Source organism: Ammodytes marinus (assembly GCF_949987685.1).
Source record: "Ammodytes marinus genome assembly, chromosome: 18".
NCBI lineage: Eukaryota > Metazoa > Chordata > Actinopteri > Uranoscopiformes > Ammodytidae > Ammodytes > Ammodytes marinus.
In genome coordinates this window covers 13,055,519-13,079,505 of record NC_137222.1, presented here as the reverse complement: position 1 = coordinate 13,079,505, position 23,987 = coordinate 13,055,519, and the positions used below count along the sequence as shown (strand labels likewise).

At 40.3% G+C, this 23,987-nt stretch overlaps 1 protein-coding gene across 2 annotated transcripts in view; it reads left to right on the top strand.

The window, feature by feature from the left end:
* Positions 1-23,987, top strand: part of sppl3 (signal peptide peptidase 3) — a 37,094-nt gene that overhangs the window by 2,861 nt on the left and 10,246 nt on the right. The window contains exons 2-4 of one of the 2 annotated variants that reach the window (XM_080047231.1): positions 21,471-21,548; positions 22,593-22,684; positions 22,797-22,916. In XM_080047231.1, the coding sequence (XP_079903357.1) occupies positions 21,471-21,548; positions 22,593-22,684; positions 22,797-22,916 (290 nt within the window). Of the gene's footprint in view, positions 1-21,470; positions 21,549-22,592; positions 22,703-22,796; positions 22,917-23,987 lie in introns of both variants that reach the window. The other variant, XM_080047230.1, reaches the window with a different exon arrangement.

Genomic DNA, 23,987 nt, shown 5'->3' with positions numbered 1-23,987 from the left:
TTGATGCCTGGATGAATCCCTGGTAAGTAAACCACAGCAAACCCTGTAAAGCCATGTGGTAACAACTGGCTAATTGTTTCAAAGGTGTCTCGTTTGAGAGCTGACAAATTGTAGTTTCAGCTATCACAGCATCAAGTAGCTTGCCTGATTTACAACCATTGGTAGATTACTTTGTTACCATCACACTGTTACATCTGTTTTTCAAGGGAGATGTTTTCTCCCACTTTCTCTTCCTCATTTTCAGTTTTGCAGCTTGTCAAATGCATGCTGTGCAAGTGTACTCAATTGTAAAATCACCATGTTGGGTGAAATTGTGAAGTAGTTCCTGAAATGTACACAGTTATATACAGCCTCATAAACGTATTGGGTAAGAGCAGCCATACGCAGTTCTCATCAAGTATTTCATTGTATTTATCCATCCAGGCAACTGTCAAAGGTTGTGTGCTTCTTTTTCTTGTATGTGAAAGAGTAATCAGTAGTTGCACTTGTTGAGGCCAGCTTGTCAAAGCTTTTATCTGCTAATTAGGAGAGAAATCATCTTTATTGAACGACCATTGTATTTTGCCATGATTTGCTATCACATTGAGACCCAAAATAGACATTCCATCATATTGACCTTCATTCTGTGTCATTTTAATTCACAACTGTTGCTGTAGCCATTGCTTTTGTCCAGTTGCCTTTGCTTTCCTCCAGCATCTCAATTGAATGCTTTGTTGAACAGCCAAAGGGGCCAGTCAATCTTATCTTCAGTGGTTGTAAAGGCCAGGACACACCAGTCCGACATGTTCCGACTACGCAAAAAATGGAGTCGGCCGTTTCAGGAAGCTCCAGTCTTCCCGTCGCGGCCAAAGAACACACCGAGACGACTGTTTATTTTCCGTACGCTCGCGGGACGTAATGTCTCCACAACAGCAGGCGGCGCTAATCTGTATTGTGGCCCGAAAAAATACGAAAGCCGGAAATGATTGGACATCTCTCTAGAGCATAAACATAGATAGAAATACGTATTTATATTTATGGACCATAAGAGCACAATTTTTAGCAGAGAGTGTCGAGCATGGTGTCGAGCAGTCAACAAGGGTTGACGCATGTGAGTACTCTCAAAACGAAACAAACAAACACATTAAAACGATGGCTAGCTGTTGTTAGCTGTTTGTGCTACCCGCCTCACTTCCGGGCTTCACTGATTCGCTAGCCCTCCACCAATCAAATTGCTCCAAATGAAAGACGGTCGGCCGCCGATGACAGGCTCAAAACAAGCCCGACGACCTCTACGTCGGCCGACGTCACGGCACACACCAAACAGATTCGTCTTTTTTTTTGACGACGGCGATTATCGGGCTGGTGTGTCCTGGCCTTAAGAGCACACATAACAATGATATCCTAGTAAGTGTTAAAATATTACTGAGAAAGATAGGACTTTTGTGATGTGGTGAGGGAAGTATATGGTAAGCATTGCAGCCATGTGAACAATCAACGGTAAATATGATGGGATGTGTTGTGGGCAAGATCTTCCCGTCAAAATACCCCTTTTGCTTTCAAAATGGCATGGTAAAAGGTCTACACTCTTATATAGCGCTTTTATCCAAAGTGCCTTACATAATTTGTCTCACACACACACACACACACACACACACACACACACACACACACACACACACACACACACACACACACACACACACAATCATTAACCGATAGCAGCAGCTACCATGCAGGGTGCAAGCTAACCATTGGGAGCAATTTGGGATTCAGTTTCTTGCCTAGGAACACTTAGACATGAGGCAGAAGGCAGAGTTTGAAGCACCAACCCTGAAATCAGTGGACGACTGCTTTACCTGCTTACCACAGCCACCCCAGTTACAGAGTAATACTAGAAGTGATGCAGGCCGTCAATTTGCAAACACGCCCGTTTACTGTAGGTGATGACATTTACTTCACATGAATTATTGCAGCCACATTGATGCAGATGCTATACAAATCAAGCTTTAGTTTTAAGCACAAGTGAAGTAGCAGACAACACTTCAGAATCAAAATCTCACGGCTGGTTCAATTAGATCAAAAAATTAGACCAAAGGCGGGTAAAGGGATATTATAGTTAAACCACTTTGCCGCATTGTCTGCCATGTCTCACTTAAAGTCGGAAATTCTGCTCGGCAGCAGTATTTCCCACACATACTGTATGCGAGTACACACAAAAAGCTGTAACCAGCAACCCTGGTATTTATACTTTATAAATGACTTACATGGTTGTTTGCTCATCAACTAATTGATAAAATGACAGTTTAATCACTATCGTTTTGAAGTTAAATCTGTAGATGGTACACACTGAGAAGATTGATTTGTGAGCTTTGCGGTCTGTGTTTTAACATTGTCACAAGATAGAAATGGTTACATTACTGTATCCGTGCAGTGTCAGCTCAATGCCTAATTGAGGCTACGTGTAGTTTTTTCACAATAAAATATTTATTGGCCGATATATTTTCCCAGAAAATGTCACGATAAACAATATTGTTGACATCACTTTAAGACAATTGTATTCCACTGATATGATTGTACAGCATAACAGTTCAAAGAGAATTTTTAATGCGCAAGAATATTCACAAATTGAAATGTGAAAAAGATATAAAAATATCTAGAATCGCATTTTTAGGCGTGTTAGCTGACGGTAGGAAAGGCAGTGTGTAGCTCCACCTTTTCGGCACCTTTTCAGATGGCCGGTAACTAGGGGTGTCGTGTACACGTGTAACCGTTAAGTAAATCATAACCGTTTAGGAAAAATTTGTCTGGCATGACCACTTCCGCCAGCGTCTATTCGCTTGCGGCGGCAAGCTACGCAGCCCTGACGCAGCCTCCTCCTTTTCCGGTTGCTGGCTTTCCCCTATTGTGATCCCCCTCAAATTCGGAAACAATTCGCTCACAGTCAACCCGTGTGCTTATGTGCAGCGCTCTCTCTCTCACACACACACACACACACACACACACACACACACACACAGGGTGTGAGAAGTCACATTACTGTAGACAGAAATAAAGTGTGGCGATACTTCGGGATAATAATATTGGCGGCGGCGGTCCGGGACGCAGCCTAGATTAGCCTAGCCTAGCTGTCCAACTTCATTGTACAACTACCCCCGGGCAGAAATACCCTCATAAACTCTGGAAAATGAAGCGTGGGGGTTTGAATTGAGCACCGGACCTTATAACCAGCTAGATTAAGATCCGCCGTTCCCTCTCTTTGGTGAATTAGGGACTAAGCAGCGGTGTTTTAGCGACGGGGAAAGATTCCAACGGCTTCCACTATCACCTAGCGACTCTTACGGCTACTTGCTGCAGTTGGTGTAGCGCTCACAACGTCAAAACCCTGTTCTGCCTGTAAACAGACGGACTACGGCTCTGACTACAGCGATAGGAGGTGGTGACATAAGTTCTCGAATGCTAGAAATTCTACTCAACCGCCGATGATAATGTTACCAGAGATAACACTACGTGGCTAGTTAACTCCGGTTAAGTTATCCCATGAGCTCCTCGGGGGCTAAAGTGTATGGTGTCTTGACATGCTGGTTAGAAAGCAACACACTATGTATATTTATTTTGTCTTTAATAGTTTTTGTGTGGCGTTTGCGGGTTTAGCCATTTCTCTGACAGTCTCTGGACGTGAAGACGTTCCATCAAAATAAGTCCCCCCCGGCACTATTTTGCAGGACACCGCTGCTGCTTCCCGGGGTTAGCCCCGCCCTAGATGATTGTGATTGGTTTAAACAAATACAAACAGGCTAGCCCAGTTTCCCCCGGTTTCCCCACCCGAATAGACGGCTCTAAACAGAGTGCTTCCAGACCATACTACGTGCTGTAGTTTGGTCTGGCTTTGCGAGACTAAGGAAAAATCAATAAACGAAAACCGTTTTTATTTTTTATTTTTTTCAAATTTTTAATTTTCCCTTTTTCAAAGTTTTTAAAAATTTTCTGGAGACACGCATTTATTGATTTTACATCACTAATAAACTAATTGGGGATGATAAAAGCTAGTCTGCCTAATCGGTCTGTCCCTCGGCGAGTGTGTGAGTGTGTGTATCGGCGCACACACACATGCGGGGAGTCGCCGTGCTGGGGCTCGACTCACAGCCACGGACGAGTGATGAAAGATAACCTAAATATTAAAGTTACTCGGTTGTCGTGAACTACGCTTGTAAGTAGCCCGAACTTTATAACACCTGTTCAACCTGCATAAACGTGGACATGTAGAAATTTGTGCGAGAGGCTATATTAATCAGGAAATTAATGAAGGCCGGTAATGACGGCGCACATGACAGGCGAACTTTTGTGTGTGTGTGTGTGTGTGTACACGGTTAGACATTTTTGTAAACGTTCACACCCCTACTGGTAACCGAACGAGGCAATATCGTATAATAAGTGGATATAGCGGTAATTATCGCGACAGGCCTAGCTACCTGCTATGCACTGTCTGCAACTATTTTTTATTGCATCATAGTGGTTCTCACAAGTATGATCACCAAGGTTGTTGTGTTGTACTGTACATTATGACTTCAAAAAGCAAATAAGTGTATGGACATAAAAAGTATTTGTGTCAAAATAATAGCCCTCTGACAATAGGGCAATATGTCAATCCTAGGTGCTGCCTGCCTTCAGTCATTACTGTTATTACTTCACAGTACATACTTATAAAATGGTGTTGTCTCCATCCATTATCAATGTAACCAAGAGCTTCAGAGATTATGGGATATTGTCCATGAACTATGATTCCACTGATTCTATAAAGGTTTGTCACAAATTTTAATCTTGAATATGCCCTTCCAAACAGTGGTGCTAGCAGTAGTCCAAATGTATGTCTTTCCTTTCCCTTTAGCATTTGTATTAATGAATTTAAGGAAGAAGAAAAAACATCCTTCCTTTGGAAACATGATTATTAAAATCTAATCCCAAAATCCTATTATAAAGAATATCCACAGTACAATCTAATTCCAGTTTGGCCTTTCCAGACCCTGAGTAAGTAATTAATCATCCACACCACTCACAAAGAAGGCTTTGTTTAAAATGTTGACTTGTGCACATTTGAAATAAGCCTCTATACATAATTAGCCTAGCAGTTATATCTAGCGTTGATGAGCCCATGTATCTTTTGTAATGACAATCCGTGGTACATCAAAGAACAAAGATGACAGTGAGAGCTGAGCATTTTTTCGTACTCAATCTGGGTTTATGTATATGGTATTCCTAAAAGTCGCTATTGCTGCAAATAAGGTGTGAGAATTCTGGCCTAAATTGCCTTAAAAGTTGATATGATTATTAAGTTCATGTGAACATTGATGCAGTGTCAGTGACACATTTTGTGTTCATTATCGCCCTCATGTTAGCCTGAGGCTCCAGTCACATGGTATGTGGTGATAGGTTAGTGAACCTTTACAGGGTATCTGAATAAAGGATATCGCATTGAATAAGAACATCATTCTAAATAATAATATAGTAAACCATTAATGTATGCTGCCTGCAATTTTATAGAAGGCTTCTTTTTTTTACCACTGTGTGCAAATGACCTGAACATGTTTTGTGAACACTTGGTGAAAAATGCAGCATACAGTATTTTATATTTTTTATGCTTTAATAACGTGTATTATTTAGGTTACTTTGGCAAAAAAGTTTTCACTGCAAGAATTTAGTTCAGTTCATTAACATTCGTCTCAACAACTTTGCAGATCACAATGTATCACACGTGGAGACTATTGTCGATTCCACAACATTTCCAAAGGAGTTGGTTGGTAAGAGAGTGTTGCTTTTTATCTGATTTCCGTCTGAAAGTCTGACCATTACCTAATTAGATAATGTTAAGTGTTTAAAATTAGTTAGCATGGTGATCTATAGCCTGGTTAAAAGAGAGCCACTTTTGTGATGCTGAAAACTCTGCTTAAGACTCAACATACCTCGCTTTGTTGCTTGTTGTCCTGAACAGAAGCACCACTTCAGATAAAGCCTTCGGAATTCATAAGCCTGAAGAGTTTTAATTTGGAGGGACTGTAGGCTATAGCGCATGTTATATTTTGAGGCTGAGACTCACTGTGTTCATGTGCTGTGAGAAGTTGAACAGAATGGTTAGATTTAGACCTCAGGATTGATGTTTTGACCAGCTGCTAGCTTAGATCCGTCTTTTCCCTAAAATGTTCTAAAAAGCATGGTGGTGCACGGCATTCTTGTGACTCCGGAGCTGAGAATTGGATCGTATCATCGTAGCCTCAGGGACAAACCTTGGACCTCACATGACGTTGCTCCTTTTCAATTCATTTCTATGTTGATGCCTCAACTCATTCACATAGAGGGACAACAAATACCATCAAAGGGTGTAAACAACATGCACCAGAGCAGCAATTGTTTTTTTATGGAGGCAAAAAAGATCACGTTGATCATAAATTACATTCTTGTTCCTGAAGGATTTAACCTCTCACATTCATAGTTGGATGAGAAAGTGGAGGCAAATATATATATAATTTCCCAACGGCAGGTCCAAAGGCAGCCAGTGACCACTGCATGCGTGTAGGACTTAAAGTCAAGATTAGATCATTTCTAGGTGCTTACAATTTTTCAGTTTGAGTAACCTGAATCATCTCCATGTGTATAATCTGGTGAGATTTAAGTACATTTTCCTGGACAATCAATCTCTAGATATATCTATACCTCACAGGGGCAGCGTTTCCAAAATAAATTAAAAAAGAGTCCTGCATGCAACATGGTTGATGGAATACGGTATTGGAATTGTGTTATTGAAAACCTAGTCAGCCAGTGAACAAGGACGTCTTATTGCACTTTGGGCTGCCATCCAGCCCTCAACAGTCCGGGATTGTATTTTGTTTTTAAATGTTCCATTCATCTATCTTACCCATGTTTTACAAGCCACTGTGGGCAGAATTCAGACGAAGACGTTCGATACTAGAATATGAATTAGGCCTGTGGTAGATTAAACTAGCTATCTATGTGCTCACTGTGTTGACAGTGAAGCAGTGACATCATAAGTGTCTACTCTGTTTGTAGAAGAACAAGGTCAGTTTCCTGATCACTTTCTAAATGCTCATGGCCAAACTGGTGGCAAGGAATGACAAAAAACACACTTTACTAAATATTAGAATGGAATCAAATTTAGATGAGCTGTATTGTTAGATGTCCTTTATGAACTACATCTTAGGTCAAGCACACCGGACTCTATTTCTATATGAAGTATCCCTAAAATGGTTTAGGGCCAAAATACATTACTGATATGCTGATACGTTATGAACCGTCCAGAGCCCTTAAATCGTCTGGGACAGGTCTACTTACAGTCCCTAGAGTTAGGACTAAACAAGGAGAAGCAGCTTTTAGTTATTATGCACCAAAAATCTGGAACAAACTCCCAGAAAACTTGAGGTCTGCTGCAACTCTCAGTTCTTTTAAATCGAGTCTGAAGACTTTTTTGTTTCCATTTTAACCTGCAATTTTTATTTTATTTGCTTCTTTTATTCGCTTTTAAATGTTTTATAATGTGTTTCCATTTTAACCTGCAATTTTTATTTTATTTGCTTATTTTTTCGCTTTTAAATGTTTTATAATGTGTTTTATGTATTCTAATCTTGCCCCTGTAAAGCACTTTGAGTGGCCTTGTGTCTGAATTGTGCTATATAAATAAACTTGCCTTGCCTTGCCTTGCCTTGCCTTGCCTAAAGAGAAACCGTTCCGAGTGTGTTTTTATGTCCTTAAGTTGATGCCTGTATTGGACAAACAAGACCGGGTCAAAGCTACATGATGCAGCATTGTCCCGGTGTCCTGTTTCCACAGTGAACTACATGTTAGCCCTCCCCTCGTGGACACCCCTAGTCTTTCCTGTGCTACTGAATGAATGAAAGAAAGAGACAGGCAGTTCTTGCTTTTTCCTTCCCTCAGCATCACAATGAAAACAGTAAATTATTGTGTCACATGCGCACCAGAATGAAAAATGATTGAGAGCTCTTAGACTTTTTATGCAAGGGCTGTTCTCTCAGTCTTGGGAGAAGAAAAAAAACAGTAATGCAGCCCAGTGAAACTGGAACAATATTCTCTGCATGCTCCAATTTTACTGACAGGGCCTGATATTTCTACACTACACACATGAGAAATAGTAACCTCTTAGTGCCCTGTTAACAGATATTATTCAAGTGAATCAACCTTTTTTGATCATATTACACTCGTTCAGGTTTTGCTGACATTGCCAACACAAACTGAAATGCAGCCTGCTGTGATATAGTCTGTCGCAGAGGCCAACCTTTTTTATTCAATGCGTGTTGTTTCACCATGACCAATTCAGGATTGGGTTGCTGCTGTGTTAGTAGAGTGGGAGACATTTTAGCTTTTCAAAGCTTTGGAATCAAACTTTAATTTAAAAAAACAAATGTGTTAAGTAGTGGTGAAATAAACTGGTTATTTATTTGGTGCTGTATCTTTTGGTGAACAAGTATCCAGAAGTCAGGGGGCGCCCTTAGCTCAGTTGGTAGGGCGTCCCCCCCCCATGGGCCTCGGCCAGCAGCGGACCCGGGTTCGATTCCAGCCCGCGGTCGTTCTCTGCATGTCACTCCCCTCTCTGCCCCATTTCACCTCTGTCTCTACACTATCAATAAAAGCATAAAAATGCCACGAAAAAAAATTAAAAAAAAAAAAAGTATCCAGAAGTCTCATCCACTCGGGTTGGCCGGTGGTGTTCCTTTTCGCTAATTTTGTTGTACGTGGTGTGTAGGGCTGTCCCGAATACCATTTTATAGGCTTTGAATACTCGTTAGTCTTTTCGAGCGAGTATTCGAATACTTGTTGTAGTGGTTACAGGCTCATTCAGATTAATTTTGCTATTAGAAATAAATCTGAAAATAACAATACATTAATAATTTACTAAAGTTGCCACCATTCTCTTAAGAATGGAAAAATACTAGCAAGTTTGTCTCGTTTTATCAATGGTTTGTCTTTAATGATTAGTCTAGTGATCAGTTAAATAAATCAATATTAATCAAACCTAGTCGAATTATCACTCTATAACATCTAATAATAAATCAATTATTATTGAGCTTATAAATCTGATAATATAACCACAATACCGAAGGCTAATGAATTATTAGCCCCTTTTACACAGAGATTGCGGCATATTGACGGAACAACATCACTCCAATATGCCGGCTTTGCTTGCTTCTGTGTTATTTACACAGAACCAAGCAACGCCGGCCTGCTGGCGCATCAGTAGCTCCTTTTACACAGCGTTCCGGAATGAAAGAGGTGCTTGTAAACAGCGTCAGGTGTGACGTAAACATTTAGCGCCGCGCCGGTCAGCTGCTTTACAACAACAACACTGAATTGAGAGCAGAAGTGCTGGAGCTTGCAGTAAGAGGGCCGTATTTTACTGACCCCACGATGTGCCAGTTGATCTCGCTACGCGCTGAGTCCAACATCACTGGGACAGTTAACCAAACTGACTAAATCAATCCGACCGCTTCACCTGTGTGTGTGTGTGTGTGTGTGTGTGTGTGTGTGTGTGTGTGTGTGTGTGTGTGTGTGTGTGTGTGTGTGTGTGTGTGTGTGTGTGTGTGTGTGTGTGTGTGTGTGTGTGTGTGTGTGTGTGTGTGTGTGTGTGTGTGTGTGTGTGTGTGTGTGTGTGTGTGTGTGTGTGTGTGTGTGTGTGTGTGTGTGTGTGTGTGTGTGTGTGTGTGTGTGTGTGTGTGTGTGTGTGAGACACAGGTTGGTTGTGAGCGAGTCTCTTTGTGAGGGCAGCGATCTGCCAATCAGACATAAACATACACATACACACAGTGTGTGAAGTCACGTTACTGTAGACAGAAATAAAGTGTTCAGACTTAGGATAATAATAGCGGCAGCGGAATGTGTTAGCAAAACAGTAGCTCTGTGGCTAACAGCTGAGCCGGAGCCCTCAGTCAGCTGAAGCAGACAGTCTAGCGGGGCGAGCAGACTATTCCCCCGTTACTAGGTTACTCCTGCTTCAGCTTGTCGGTCTTTATTTCTAGCAAGTGACCCGTTCGCTATACTTTATCCCTTACTTAGCCTAGCCTAGCTTTCCCATTGTACAACTTCTCCTGGGCAGAAATAGACTCATACACTCTGCAAAATGAAGCGCGGGGGTTTGGATTGAGCAACGGACCTTATGATCAGCTAGATCAGGGGTGGCCAACCAGTCAGAGACAAAGAGCCACATTTTTAACTGTGTTACTGCAAAGAGCCACATCGTACACACGGGTACACACAGTGACGATTCCAGGAAATTTTGACTGGGGGTGGCCAAGGTGGGCCACAGAGTTAGAGTGGGGTGGCCATCGCACCCCTGAATGAATAGCATGTGATATGCTGTACAACCAATTCAAAGATGATTTATAATCCCAAATGCCCACATCATGTTAGTATCCATTGTAATGTTTGTCAGAAAACTAAACCCCTGAAGGGGGGTCTGGGGGCATCCCCCCCCAGAAGATTTTTTTTGTGTTTTTAACATGTAATCTAAGCATTCTGGTGCATTCTGGCGAAGATAATAAAGGAAAAAGTCAATATTTATTTCAGCTCAGATGAATAGTAAAATTAGCAAGACAACATAACTTGCTAGCAGCCAGATGCCTAACAACTGCACAGAGGGACGGATGACCACTAGCTTTTGAACAAATATCTTGCTAAAAAAATAAACCTTTATTTATGAAAGTCTGCCCTTGCTAAGAACATGTTACACTCGCTAACTACAAACTTTAATTTTTTTATTCAGATTTCAAAAATCTGCTGGGACACGTGCCTATACACATGCATGGGTGGCACGCATGTCACAAGCACACTTATGCTGTTTTCAAGACCTTTGCTGACCAGAGACCAGTTCTAGTGCCTACCATTAATTTAGTAATTGAAAACTGATCTCATATCAGTGGATTGGAGTGTTTGTGTGATGAACTTGGCAACTACCTATCAAAAAAAGTTAAGAAAGAAAAAAAAAATACATATCATCTCTGAACTAGGATACATATCAGGAAAAAAATTTAATTAAAAAAATAAAATGAAAATAAAAAATAACATTTGAACTGGGGGGGGGGCACTGGGGTGGCCAGTAAGATTTCAGGGGGGGGGGGGCGTTTTTATTTTCGCGGGGAGCTTGCACATGCATGCACAAGCATTATTTATCAAAAAAAAAAAAAAAACAGGGGGCCCCACACTAGGACTTGAAACGGGCCCCCAGATCGTTAAGGCCGCCCCTGTGATAATGACAGGACTGGACTCCTACAGTACTAAAGACGACAGGGCAGTCATTTTCAACAATGAACATTGTGTGCACTGCCTCACACACAAACTCTCAGTTCAACCAAGTCCACAAACAAAAATATAACAATTTAAAATAGCGTTTTTCTCTTACTATGCATGTTGCTTTGTGGGACTTACTTTTAGCATGGAGAGAGGTGAAGTGGCGCCGAAGATTTGAAGCCTTGAAATGCGCAAATGACACCTGGCATATAAGGCAGAATGGCTTGGCATAATGTTCAACAAAAAATATGAACTCTCCCACTCTGTTTCGGAACGAACTTGACACAAATAGTTTACTCACGGAAAACCTCCCTCCAAGCTGAGCGGGCAGTTTTATGTTGCGTCCGCACCAAACGTTTGCGAACGTTATGTTGCGTCCTCAATTAAACATTTGCGAACAGGCATACACATAGGGCCTGCACATTAATGAAATAAAAAAGGAAATAATAGACAACATGTAAAACGAACGTAAGAGCCGCATGAAACGTTTGCGAACATGCACACACATAGACCAACACAAAAAAAAAGTATAAAAAAAAAAAAAAAAAAAAAAAAATTATAATCACATAATTTGATATGAACTGAAGAGCCGCACGAAGCTGGGCAAAGAGCCGCATGCGGCTCGCGAGCCTCGGGTTGGCCACCCCTGAGCTAGATTATACACCGTTCCTTTTATTTGGTGATTTTTACGGGACATCAGGCCGCCGTGGTTAATGTTAAACACACGTCCTTCAACTGCTAACATGGTCGCATGTTTAGAACGTAGACTATGGAACGTCAAACGCCCCCCTGTTCCGCAACAACAAGCTGGAGCATTTAAACAGAGAGGCGGAACTGATTGTGTCGGGAATCTTACTACCCCCCCGAGGTAGTAAAATTCCCGGAACGATCACTCGCATCTTTCTTCCCTCGTTCCGCAACTGTCGCATTTATACAGCAGGGCGGAGGGCCGAAAGGCCGGCATATTCCCGGCTTTCACTGGCTGTGTAAAAGGGGCTACAGTCGTGTTAGAGGTTGACATGCCACAAAATATTCACACAAATGAATGACGGAAACTTCTAGTTACAAAAAGAAAATGCATGTAATTTAATAACAAAGTAATGAAATCAACACATCTAAAATCAAAATTACACTATTACTACAGTGTGTGTGTTTGCTACTCGAATTAGCTTTCGAGTGTGTGTGTGTGTGTGTGGAGGTGTGAAAAACCTTTGTTCTATGGTCACTGATGAGCAGGACAAAGGGGAGGGGGAGACCTAAGATCTCTGTGCCTCCATTAAAGTTTCAGTCAAGTATGTAAACCCAATTACAAATCAACAGTTCAAATCAGTAAATATACATTTCTAGGTAAAATAACAATACTCTTAGGGGCACTTTACACAACAACACGAAACGGTGCAAACGCGGAAATATTCTCGCGGTTGCACTATATCATTTACATGAAAACAGCAAACGCAAGCATGAAACCGCAAGTTTTTGAGATTACTCCCAGGGAGGATTTTTTGGAAAACACAACGGTTTTGGTTTCTTGTAAACACCATTTTCCCTGGTAACGCTGACGTCACGGCTCCACTTCACGTATGCGTAGTATATAGGGTTGCAAAATTCCGGAAATTTTCAAAGTTGGAAACTTTCCATGGGAATTAACGGGAATTTATGGGAATTAACAGGAATTTTGGGAATTAACGGGAATAAACGTGAATTTACTCAATTTAAAGCAACCCAAATGCACTAAGTCATTCTAACTATGTTATTTCAGTCCTGGCAAACGTTCTAGACAGTAAAAAGCAGTTTCTTCAACCAAGTATTAAAATATTTATGAACATAAAATTTCAAATCAGATTTTTTTAAAGCCTATTGAGAAACCCAACTTGATATCACATATTGATTTTTACTAGACTAGGTTTACAGAGGCTTAAACAGTGATTTTAAATATAGTTTGGGAAAATATATTTTAGCATAATCTTGATTTAAAACAACCTGATTTCATGCAAGTAAGCTGGGCAGGTTGCACACACTGCTTACTACAGGTGTACTGAGGCCACGCCCCCTACATTCACTGTGCATTCCTCCATCAGAAGGGGGGGGGGGGGGGGGGGTTCATAAAATAATCAAAACTTGATAAAGTTCTACTTAAAAATAAATTTTTTCAAATGTAATGTTTTTTAATTGTATTAGTTTGCATGGATGTATGTCTGCCTATGACAAAATATAGTGTTTATTAGATTTATGTTTGGATATGAAAAAAAATCATTTAAATGACCGCCATTTAGTTAATTCCTATAATTCACAATTTTGAATATTCCCAAAATTCCCGAGCGAAAGTTCCGTTGGAAATTTTCCGGAAAGTTTCTGGAAATTTACCGGAAACTTTCCACCCCTTTGCAACCCTAGTAGTATATAACATTTGCTGTCAAAATACCCACATGCGAGTTATAAAGTTAGAAGACAACATAACATGAAAGGTGTCTCCGCGACACCATCACTGTGATCAGCGGATAGTGTCGTGCAGGGCTCAAATATAACACTCGCCAATTTAGTCTAAGCGATTAGTAAGTTATTGAGACCACCCGACGTGCTCTGCCGGTTTTTCTAGCAAAATAAACGTGTGTAGCTTCTATGCCAGGGACACGGCTCTCTCTACATTAAAAAAAACACTATCCATAGTTCAGCGCGCAGCGGTTAAGTTACTGTTCAACAAAAGGAGCATTAAGGCTATGGCTTCACAGTAAAAGCATTTCACTGGCTAAACATTAACAGCATTTCACTGGACAAACGTGAGTCGACTTTTATTTTGAAGTACGCCTAACAGGAAAGTAGCCGCTCACAAAGCCCCTTCACTATAAGCATGTCTTCTGTTTTCACAAGTTCAATGCGGTGAAATAAGAGGACAGAAAGCTTGTAATTTACAATACATGTAACCCCAAGCTTACACCAACCTTAGTTGGCTTTATGAACGTTAATGGCATTACTTTTCGGTTACAGTAAGGTTGTATGCATCAAATTGTACCGGAAGAGCTATCTACTAGGCTGTGTCACCGCTGACTATTGGCTTGGCATGGCTGCTACACTGCTACTACAGCGATTTCGTCCCGTTTCCTCTGAAAACATGTGTACGAGTGAAGATGTCAGATAAATTGTGTCTGAACGGGGTTTTTTTTTTTTTTTAACCAAAAACGGGAAAACTGTCACGTTTTCACCGTGTAAAGTGCCCCTTAGCCATGTGCGCTTTTAAGCTACCTATCTGCCCAGCGGTCAAATACGATACCAGAAGATGTTTGAAGATCTGGTTGTAGCAGAGTTGCTGAGAAGAACAGTTGAAGATGGCAGAGTTTGGGGGTTTCAGTTGGTCCGGTCCCGTTGCAGTTCAGATGAACCTTTGGTTCTTCAGTAGCAGCGTGCTAACTGGCATTGTTGTCTCTGGGCTACGGTTGTAGCTCTTAGCTTGGTAGTTCTTCTTCTTAAGGGTCTGGCCTTGGTGGGAGCTTGGTTCGTTCCCTGGTTATTTTGGTTCCTCCTGGGTTGCTTAGTGCAGGTTGGATCCTGGTTCCTTTGGTTGCTTGAAGAAGCGGAGAGGCTGTTGGCCTGGAGAGCTATCCCCGGTCTTTGGTGGTTTGGAAAGCCGAGCAGAGAGCGTGAGCAGCAGTGGCTTGCAGAGAACTTGGGGAGAGTCCCCCTTCCAGTGTGGGAGTTGGGAGAGAAGTGTGCGAGCAGCACCACCACCCAGTTTGGTGGTGGGTAGAGAAGAGTGCAACTGGGAAGGAACACCTAGCTTATATCAAAAGCCATATGAGACTTCTTGACCAATGGCAGAAGAAAAAGGGGGTCATGTGGGGCCAGAGGTCCTTTCCACGACACAGCCAGTTTTGATGATGACAACAGAGGGGTTCAGAGGTGTGAAGTCACAGTAGTGCCAAAGGGTCGTTTTCAACAGGAAGAGGAGTTGTGTGGGCTCTTGATTAAACAGAGTGATTAAATCATTGATTGATTAGACAGAGCTCAATCTTGTTACACAAACCAAACCAGTGGGTACCTTATCTGAAGCCCAGAAGAATATCTGGGGGGTTTTGACAAAACACTCTGTGTTCCTGTGTCAAATATCCGTATTTAAAATCACATGGCCAATGAATGAAATACATGTCTATATCCACTACATCGTTCTAAATGAACACACCATCAAAAATAACATTAATAATCCCAATCTACTCCCTGAAATCTAGTTTGTGGCACGAGACAGTAGGCTAATATGTGTAATTTGTTGATGATTTAATAACTTTTGAGCGGTAAGAATGTCGGAGTTCATTATTTTCCCCCATTGACGCAAACGGCTGTGTTGTGCCAAATCAGATGTCCTCTGTGCTAGGGCTGGGCGATATGACGATATCATATCGTGGACGATATGAAAGTGTCTACCGGGAGAGATTTGGCCATACCGTTTATATCGCGGAGAAAAAAAGTTAATGTGGCGGGAGCATAGATGGAGCGGGAGGCAGCTGTCCCTCCGAGTCCCTATAGTTACACTGCAGTTACACCGCCGTGCCACACGGGGGCTCTGCAGCAGAGTTCTGGGCTGCAATACAGCTTCTCTACCCGCAACAGAAGAAGCCTCATCTGTCGCTCTAGCTGTCTAGCTCTGGTGAGCCATGACTACAGTTAACAAACCAACTCCGTGTCACCGTGGCAGAGCAGCTGGTTTTAACGGTCAAAAATGTCATCGGGCAAAGGAAACTTGCTTGCTGCTTCAGCGTGCTGTTGCCGTGACGCAGAGTTGGCTTGTTTTAAGCCGCAAACTACATGGGTTAGCTCTCGTGAGCTAGCTGGCTAATAATGACATCTTTAGCCTACTCGGGGCTTCACCCCCGTGCTGTTATTGTTGGAGACAGCCAGCAAGGCTGGTTTTATGTAACTTTAAAACATGTCAAACTTGAAAATATTATTTGTGTTGAAGCAGGAGTTAAAGTATTACCAGACATTTGCTCATTAGTTAATTTTGACAGCTTTTTTAAATGAAGATGAGCAAATACTGCAGGAAAAATTCAAGTCTTTCATGATTTTGAATAGGCTACTATCAATTAGAAAATGTAGGCTATTTGGTTGTTGCTGTCATTTTTATTTGACTAAAGCCAGACTGGTGTGGTATTTTGCACCAGTTTTTCTTTTGAATGGAAATTTAAGTTCCAAGCAAAAGATGAAAATAATCTAATGTGATTAAAGTTCAGTACGGTTATTGTAATCCATTGAATTTTAAGGAAAAATACTATATCGTGATATATATCCATATCGTGATATAAAATTACCTATATCGTGATATAAGATTTGGTCCATATCGCCCAGCCCTACTCTATGCCATCGTAACCCTTACATGAGCTCTTCAATTCATCCCGGAACATGCATCTTTTCGGGGACTAATAAATCAATACAAAGATCCAATATTGACAGTCTTTTGTGTCAATATTATATCCATTTTGACCGGGTATTCCTATGATGCAAGCCAGTCACTGTTGAAGGGCGCAGCGCTGCATAGCAAACGTGCACAGCTAAGCTTAGCTAACGTTAGCATTTCGCCAAGCAATGTTTTTCCTTTTGAGATCGCGCTAATGTTGTGCTAAAAATTAAGGGAAATAAATAGGCTAATATATTCTTCATCCATCACCTCTCTCTCTCCCTACTGAGCTTGGTACCACATATAGTTGGCCTCTGGTAATGTCACGTAGCATACAGCTGGTATCACACCGGTTGCGCTTTGAAAGGTCAACAGCAGACTAGGTAAAAGTTCAAATAATTTGATAATTTTTTTTAATGAGCGTTAAATTTGTATTGGTGTTTATATAACTTGTATATCTAAATATTATTATTTGATGACAAAATATATTGCAATTAAAATTTTGAGAGATTTGGAGGAAAAAAACGAAACAAAACAAGAATATTCTGAATACTTAATTGAGCTTCGAATACTAACTTAACAAACGAATACTTGAATAATTCGCCTCTACACAGATGGAGCCGTAATGGTGACATTTAATGGTCACTTGTACTGTGTTTTTTTTTACAATGCCCGCCTTGTCTCTGCCCCAGAGAAAGGCTGTATTATAAAGTTGCATGTCAATGTGTATGCGACGTCAAGACCCCAGATTCTGAATGGGAACAATTTGGTACTTAGATGACGCAGTGTCAGTCTGCAAACAAGAAGCCTGGCAGTGGTTACACATTAATCTGCAATAGAAAAAACCTTAGAATGCTTCTCGCTGAAATGTAAAGGTTAGAGGTGAAATCTTAAAACCTGAGGTTTCAGAGAGCCTGTTTGAAGGAATAAACAGGAGAAGGAAAAGTCATGTTTCCAACCATATTCATCTTTTATTTAAGAAAGTACTACATTTCTTTCTAGAACTAAGATGTCAACCTTTTTCAATCTGAAGTTTACGCACACTCTTTTCAACAGTAACCCTGAGCTGAGTACTGAGAGCTTCATCGTCATACAAAACACAAACGAGTAGTACAGGTATATATTGAAATTGTAGCACATGACAGACGATATATGAAATATTTTGCCTTTAGTATGCTGTTTTCCACAACCAGTGCAATACTGTTGTATAATGTTTAGTACTGATAATAATTTCTAATAATAATAGTATATTTGTGGGAGTAAGTAGCTTAACTTCAAAATTAAACAATTTTTTCTTAACTATGGGTGAGTAATATGCTCCCAAATGACATCAGTAGGCCTAATCAAAACGTTCAAGACCTTACCACTGTTGCCAGCAGAGACCCTCCTTCCCTTGTAGATGGTTTCCAATAAGGTTTGAACCATATGGATCACACTTGCCTCATGAATTTTCATAATCGATTGCTTGCCCAGTCCTTTTCTAACTGCAACATAATTTGCAATTCTTATTTTACTATCGAACCGTTTCCTTTCCCTTTGTTTCTTCACTGCTTTTCTTGTGTGTAATTATGGGGCCCACTGATCTCAAAGGAAGAGACAAATATATTCAGTCCTGTGCAAATAGCAGCCTTTTATTGGATCATGAATGGATGCAACAGTTATAGATTTTGATGATAACAATTATGTTCTGAGGAAAAAACACTTTTAACGATTTTCACAACACTATGGATGTATGCAATCACATGAGCATATTTGATTTAATTTTATCTGCATAGAATAATCAAATTTCACATGAGAATCTTGTCTTATTATTTATTTGTTTATATTTTTCTTTTGCAGTTTTAGTCAAAAATTACATTAAAAGACATCTCGGATGCAGGTGTTCTTCCATTGAGTTTACATGGCAGTTACATGGAATGCTTAGTGTTTACTTTTACTTGAGCATGTGTAGCCGGATTTTGATCTTGAAGATATTCCAGTAAATTCGAAGTGCTGAAACCTTTAGTGTGGAGTTTTATTCAACATGTTTTCCATACCAATGACTGAATGCATTTTGTGGCGTAAACAAAGTTTCAGTGTTTGGTCCTTTAGCCAGTGTTTAGCAAATGAGGGGAGTCACTCTCATATGACAGAATGTGTTCATTTGCTTACTTGAACTTGCTGCAGACCAGCAATTTAAGCTGATGCACCAGGTTTATTTAGTTGTTCGGGCAGTAGTCTATATTTGTTTAATTTTCCCAACTGTACAACTGTTGTTTCTAGAAAAATTATATACCATGAAGTCTATTTTATGAGTGAGAACAGACACTCGGTGCAGCTGAGCCGTTACGGTTACAGAACCGTGACGTTTTAAAGTGCGGTTAATCCATGTATCCTTAGTAGCATGCTTTGCAGTAACAGTGTATTGTGTGGTGTGTTAGATGTTCTCTTAGTTCGTCACCGACAATGATTTTAAATTCTAATCTGATAATTGTGACTGCAGTTATTTAAAGTGTAATACTTTAATAATTGTGTGGACCCAATTCCACTTAAGTACAAATGTACATGGCAATACCAATCAGTTTGTTAGTACTTAATCTTTAAATAAACTATAGTTCATAAACTCAGGTAAGAAATTTGCTCCAGCCAAACATATGAAGTGTGATTGTTATAGTATTTACGCCTGCCACTTTGGAGGAGGAAATGTGACAAGTGTGTCCTGCAGAGATCAGTGGTGCTCAAAAAATTGCCACAACCAATGTGTGATTTTCATAGTGCAGCATTTTAAATTAAATTATTGGCTGAAATTACAGTGGCATAATTGTCTCTATTTTTCTTATTCTCCTCCGCCTGTTGGAGAGAAATGTGCAACTATGATCTATTCTGATTTCTAACTGTTGGTTTGCACACCTAAATTGATTATAGAATACAATCCAGTACAGAAAACCACTCCATGGGATAAGTGCGCAATTTAGCACAGTTAAACAAATCCAAGGGTAGAATCTGTCCTGCTTTTGATCTTCAGATTATTTAAGTAAGATAGTGTGTCCTATCACGCCTGGAAAAGGCATGCATGTGTAACATGGCTGAGGGACCAAATCTTCTCTTTAAAAAATTATCAAAAAGGCTTATTAAAGAGAGTCAGGAAATCTGGGGATCTGATGGTTACAGGAAGTCTCAGCACTTCAGTTGGGAATTGAACTCAACACAACAAATGTGTTTTCGCTCACCCCAGCTTGTAATAATTCAAGATTTTGGTCAAACCTTAAATATTGTGTTTTGGAGGAATAAATGGGTAAGGCGCCGTCTGTGCAAGACGCAATGTGTAAAATATTCGAGTTGCGAGCAAAAGAAGGAGGAAGCAGCAGTTTAAATAGGACTTACAGTTTTTTTTTCATAATACCATTTGTGCATTTTGAGGCTGATTTAAATTCCCTGCTGCTCATTTCTTGTTTAAAGTAGTGACAACTGTGTTTAGTAGATAAGTAAACAAAACAAGTTGCAGTTACATTTATGTCTCCATTGTATACACACACAAACTGGGAGTATACTATGCACAACATTTCAGAAATGTTGAGATCCTTCATCAACTTGTGGCATACTGCTCCTGATCCAGTGGTATAATAAAGTCGTAACAACATACCATTAATGATCTTGTGGGATTAGCCGTTATACCACCATATACATTTTTTACGCATGGCAAATTGTTACTCGTTCAAAGTATGTAAGGTGTATAAAAACAAATTTGCCATGCTTATTGTTCTGTGACGGGTAGCAAGTGCTGTTATGTGTGATTGTTTACTTCTTGCTATCAACATAAAGCATTCCAAAATGAATGCAAGCATTGTCTGTTTTGTTAGCTCTATATTTCTGTTATCAATTTGTTAGAATGGCTCTGGTAGCTAGGCTAACAATAGCCATGTTAGCCAAGGGAAGCATCATTTATAATTAAATTGTCAATGATTGGCGACTAAGAAATGAATTCAACAGCAATATGTGATATGTGCAATCAAACCAGTGCACATATCACAACAAACAGATCGCTCATTTCCTAAAAAACAGAACTGACCAGATAAACTTATGCGTCCCTTTTTGGCGCTATGCTGTGCTACAATGTCAATAAATATTTTTCATTTTTTCATTTAACTTTTATTTATCCTCGAGAGACCAATTGAGGGGTGACCCTCATTTACAATGACGTCGAGTTCAAACAAATTCAAAGGAAAAACAACAATACATACAATATTCAATGCAAATACATCAATTACACAACAACAGGTGAAGAGAAAAAACTATTGAAACATTTACACAGTGGTGAAGAGTGGCAGCAATTAATATGAAATGGGTGAAAGTACATACACCTGGTGTGACAGCCTGACTGACCAAATGACATGCCAATTTAGGGAGTGGCATAAACAACTAGGGCACAGCACACACCATGGCATGCCAAATGTTGCTGTGGAATATGCCACAGGTCGCTAAGGAATCTCTGTCATTCCAAAATTCAGAAAATTTGAAGCTTGTGTATCATCAACATGACTACAGGATGCCAAGGTCTAAGCACAATACCATTGTTTTACGAGTAGACATTCCAAAATACAATTTTGAAGAACAAATTACATAATTTAACACTCTTATGTTCACCTGAAAAACCTTTGGGGTGATGTGTGGTCTTTTGAAGGTCAGACAAAAGGCAACAGATGAAATACCAGTAGGTCTTAGGCAAGTCTCAAGAGTGCTGTATTTAATGTGCAAGAGATATGTGAAGTGTTGTCCAAATGCTAAACTCCTATGCCCCTCTTGCTCTCTCTCTTCTCTTTAGGGCGTACTCCCTAGTTGACTCCAGCCAGGTGTCCACCTTCCTCATCTCCATCCTTCTCATCGTCTATGGCAGCTTCAGGTGAGTGGCCCTCAATAAATAAACACTTTAGCTCTCAGGAGGAGAGTGGACAATGACTTTCAAAGCAAGTGTTGTTTGACACCGGAGCAAGGACCTATGGTTAAAGTATAATGTCTTCGAAAATAGTTAAACCGTCACTTTCGCTGCCCCTCATAACAAAATCACGTTTGTTTTCAGAAGCGTTTGCCCAATAGGTTCAAGTAAAATGTTCCATTTTGGTTCCCAGGGTGCAAGAATTTAAGAACCTAAAGAAAGGTTGATAGCTGTTGTTTGTAAAGGTTAATGAAGATGGTAAATGTGTTATGAACCATGCAGTTGAAGTATGCACGTGTTTTAGTATAGATGTACATCTTCTGGTTATTGTGAGTGACAAACCCTTGCTGCAGAAGCATTGTCATCTTAAAAAATAATAAAATAATATCACACACAGGTTTGTACACTTTGAGGTTGGTGTATTAAAAAACAATAATCATTTATGCTGCGTCTGAATGGAAATGTGACTGGTGATGTTTAAGGACTCTCCTCTAAATGAGCTCTTCCCAGTTGTAGTCCTTTTTCACAGGAGACATTTTGACTTGTCACCGTAGAAACATTAACAATGACTCTGTTCTATTCAAGTGTTGCTTTAAGCCATGACCTTGTGACAGTGAGCAGCTACATTGAATTCAGCCATCATTAAGTGAATTATTTACACATGTGCTGCGAAGACAGTGTGACATGTCGAACTGTCTTCTTACTCCTGTCAGATGGTAAACACGCACGAAGAACGAAGGAGAAATTGTTTTTATGAGCACATTTGATTTAGATTTTTGTGGACGTCGGAAGGAAAGCTTTTGTGGGTCACAGTTCAGCTTAAGTTCACCGACTTCCCACCCTGCTAAGTCATCAATTCAACATTTAAACTAAACCTGGCAGTTTTTCCAAGTTAATATTTTAAACATTTATTCTACCAAATTCTCGTACTTCCTTGGGCTGTAAATCCTTCACTGTAGAATGAGGCTGTCATTTTGAAAGCACGCTCCCCTGCTTTCCTCCCTCCTGCAGGTCATTAAACATGGATTGTGAGAACCAGGAGAAGGATAAAGATGGAAACCCCACAACAACGGGGGCTTTCAATAACAGCAACACCAGCAACAGTGAGTGTTGGAATCACGGCAAGTCTTGAAATATACAAACAATAATTTTTTCCACATATCGTACTTCTTTGTGTGTTTTTAATCCTTCTCTTACAAACTGATTGTGTTGCAGGTATTCAGACCATAGACTCCACACAGGCCCTGTTCCTGCCCATAGGAGCCTCTGTGTCTCTGCTAGTCATGTTCTTCTTTTTTGACTCGGTACAAGTGGTCTTCACCATTTGCACTGCAGGTGAGTGCCGCTCGGTGAATAACGCAAAAAAACTCGGCTGTAGTATTACGTTAAAAAAGGGTCTCGCTCTCTGTTCTGTAGTTACACATTCAAGGATGGCCTCTTACCCTTGTCGCTTATTGAAACTGTGAAGACCGTTAACTTCCCTGTTAAGCGGAAAGAAAACGACAAGATGGTGGAGTCGAGGTGTATTCGGCCTTTAACCCATTGATGGCTATGGCAATCTAGGATGCATGTCCTTAATGCCTGAGGGTTTTCTGAAAAAATAGTACAAATTGTACCAAAACCTTAATATCTAAGCCTGTGTAGCACATAGAAACATGAAATAAAATACATTTAAATGTTAAGGTTCACAGGTTTTATTTAAACATGCTCCGTTAGCGCTTACAAACCAACACATTTTTCTAAAAATTATCAAAATTAGATGGGGGGAGAAAAAAAAGAATAAATAATATTAAATATTAAAAAATAATGTGCTAAATGAGGTTATAATCCTGCTTCCTTTTAGCATGGATAGTAGTGACTGAGGATGCAGTGGAGGGATAAAGATAGACAGATATAGGGAGGAGAAGATAGCTTTATTTTAAAATTGAGTTCAGTTATCACTGGCACCATAAATCTGACTTCCCAGTACAACTGGAACGCACACTGACTCCGGCTGTTGGGAGCCGATCAGCTGGTCCAAACGGCTGTATACCACGGAGATGAAAACGAAACTGAAACTTAACTATCGCCTGGCTGGGCTGAATTTGAGTTGGAGCAGCAAAATATAGCCTAAATTCTTAAATATTGTTAATAAATAGATGTAATGGCCCTCATTTATCAACCGTGCGTAGACCAGAAAAATTGGTGTACGTACATTTCCAGGCAAATCTCGGCATTTATCAATATGGACGTGAGCATAGGATACGCTCAAATCCCACGCCAGCTCTCAGCTCGTGTACGCAAGTTTGTAAACAGCATGGACTCGCTGTGCCGGGTAGCCGATGACTTTGTTGGACAATTATTAGAAGATAATACAAATGCAGTTTGACCGAAATAAAGATATTAATCACTTAAAAATGTGCAGCT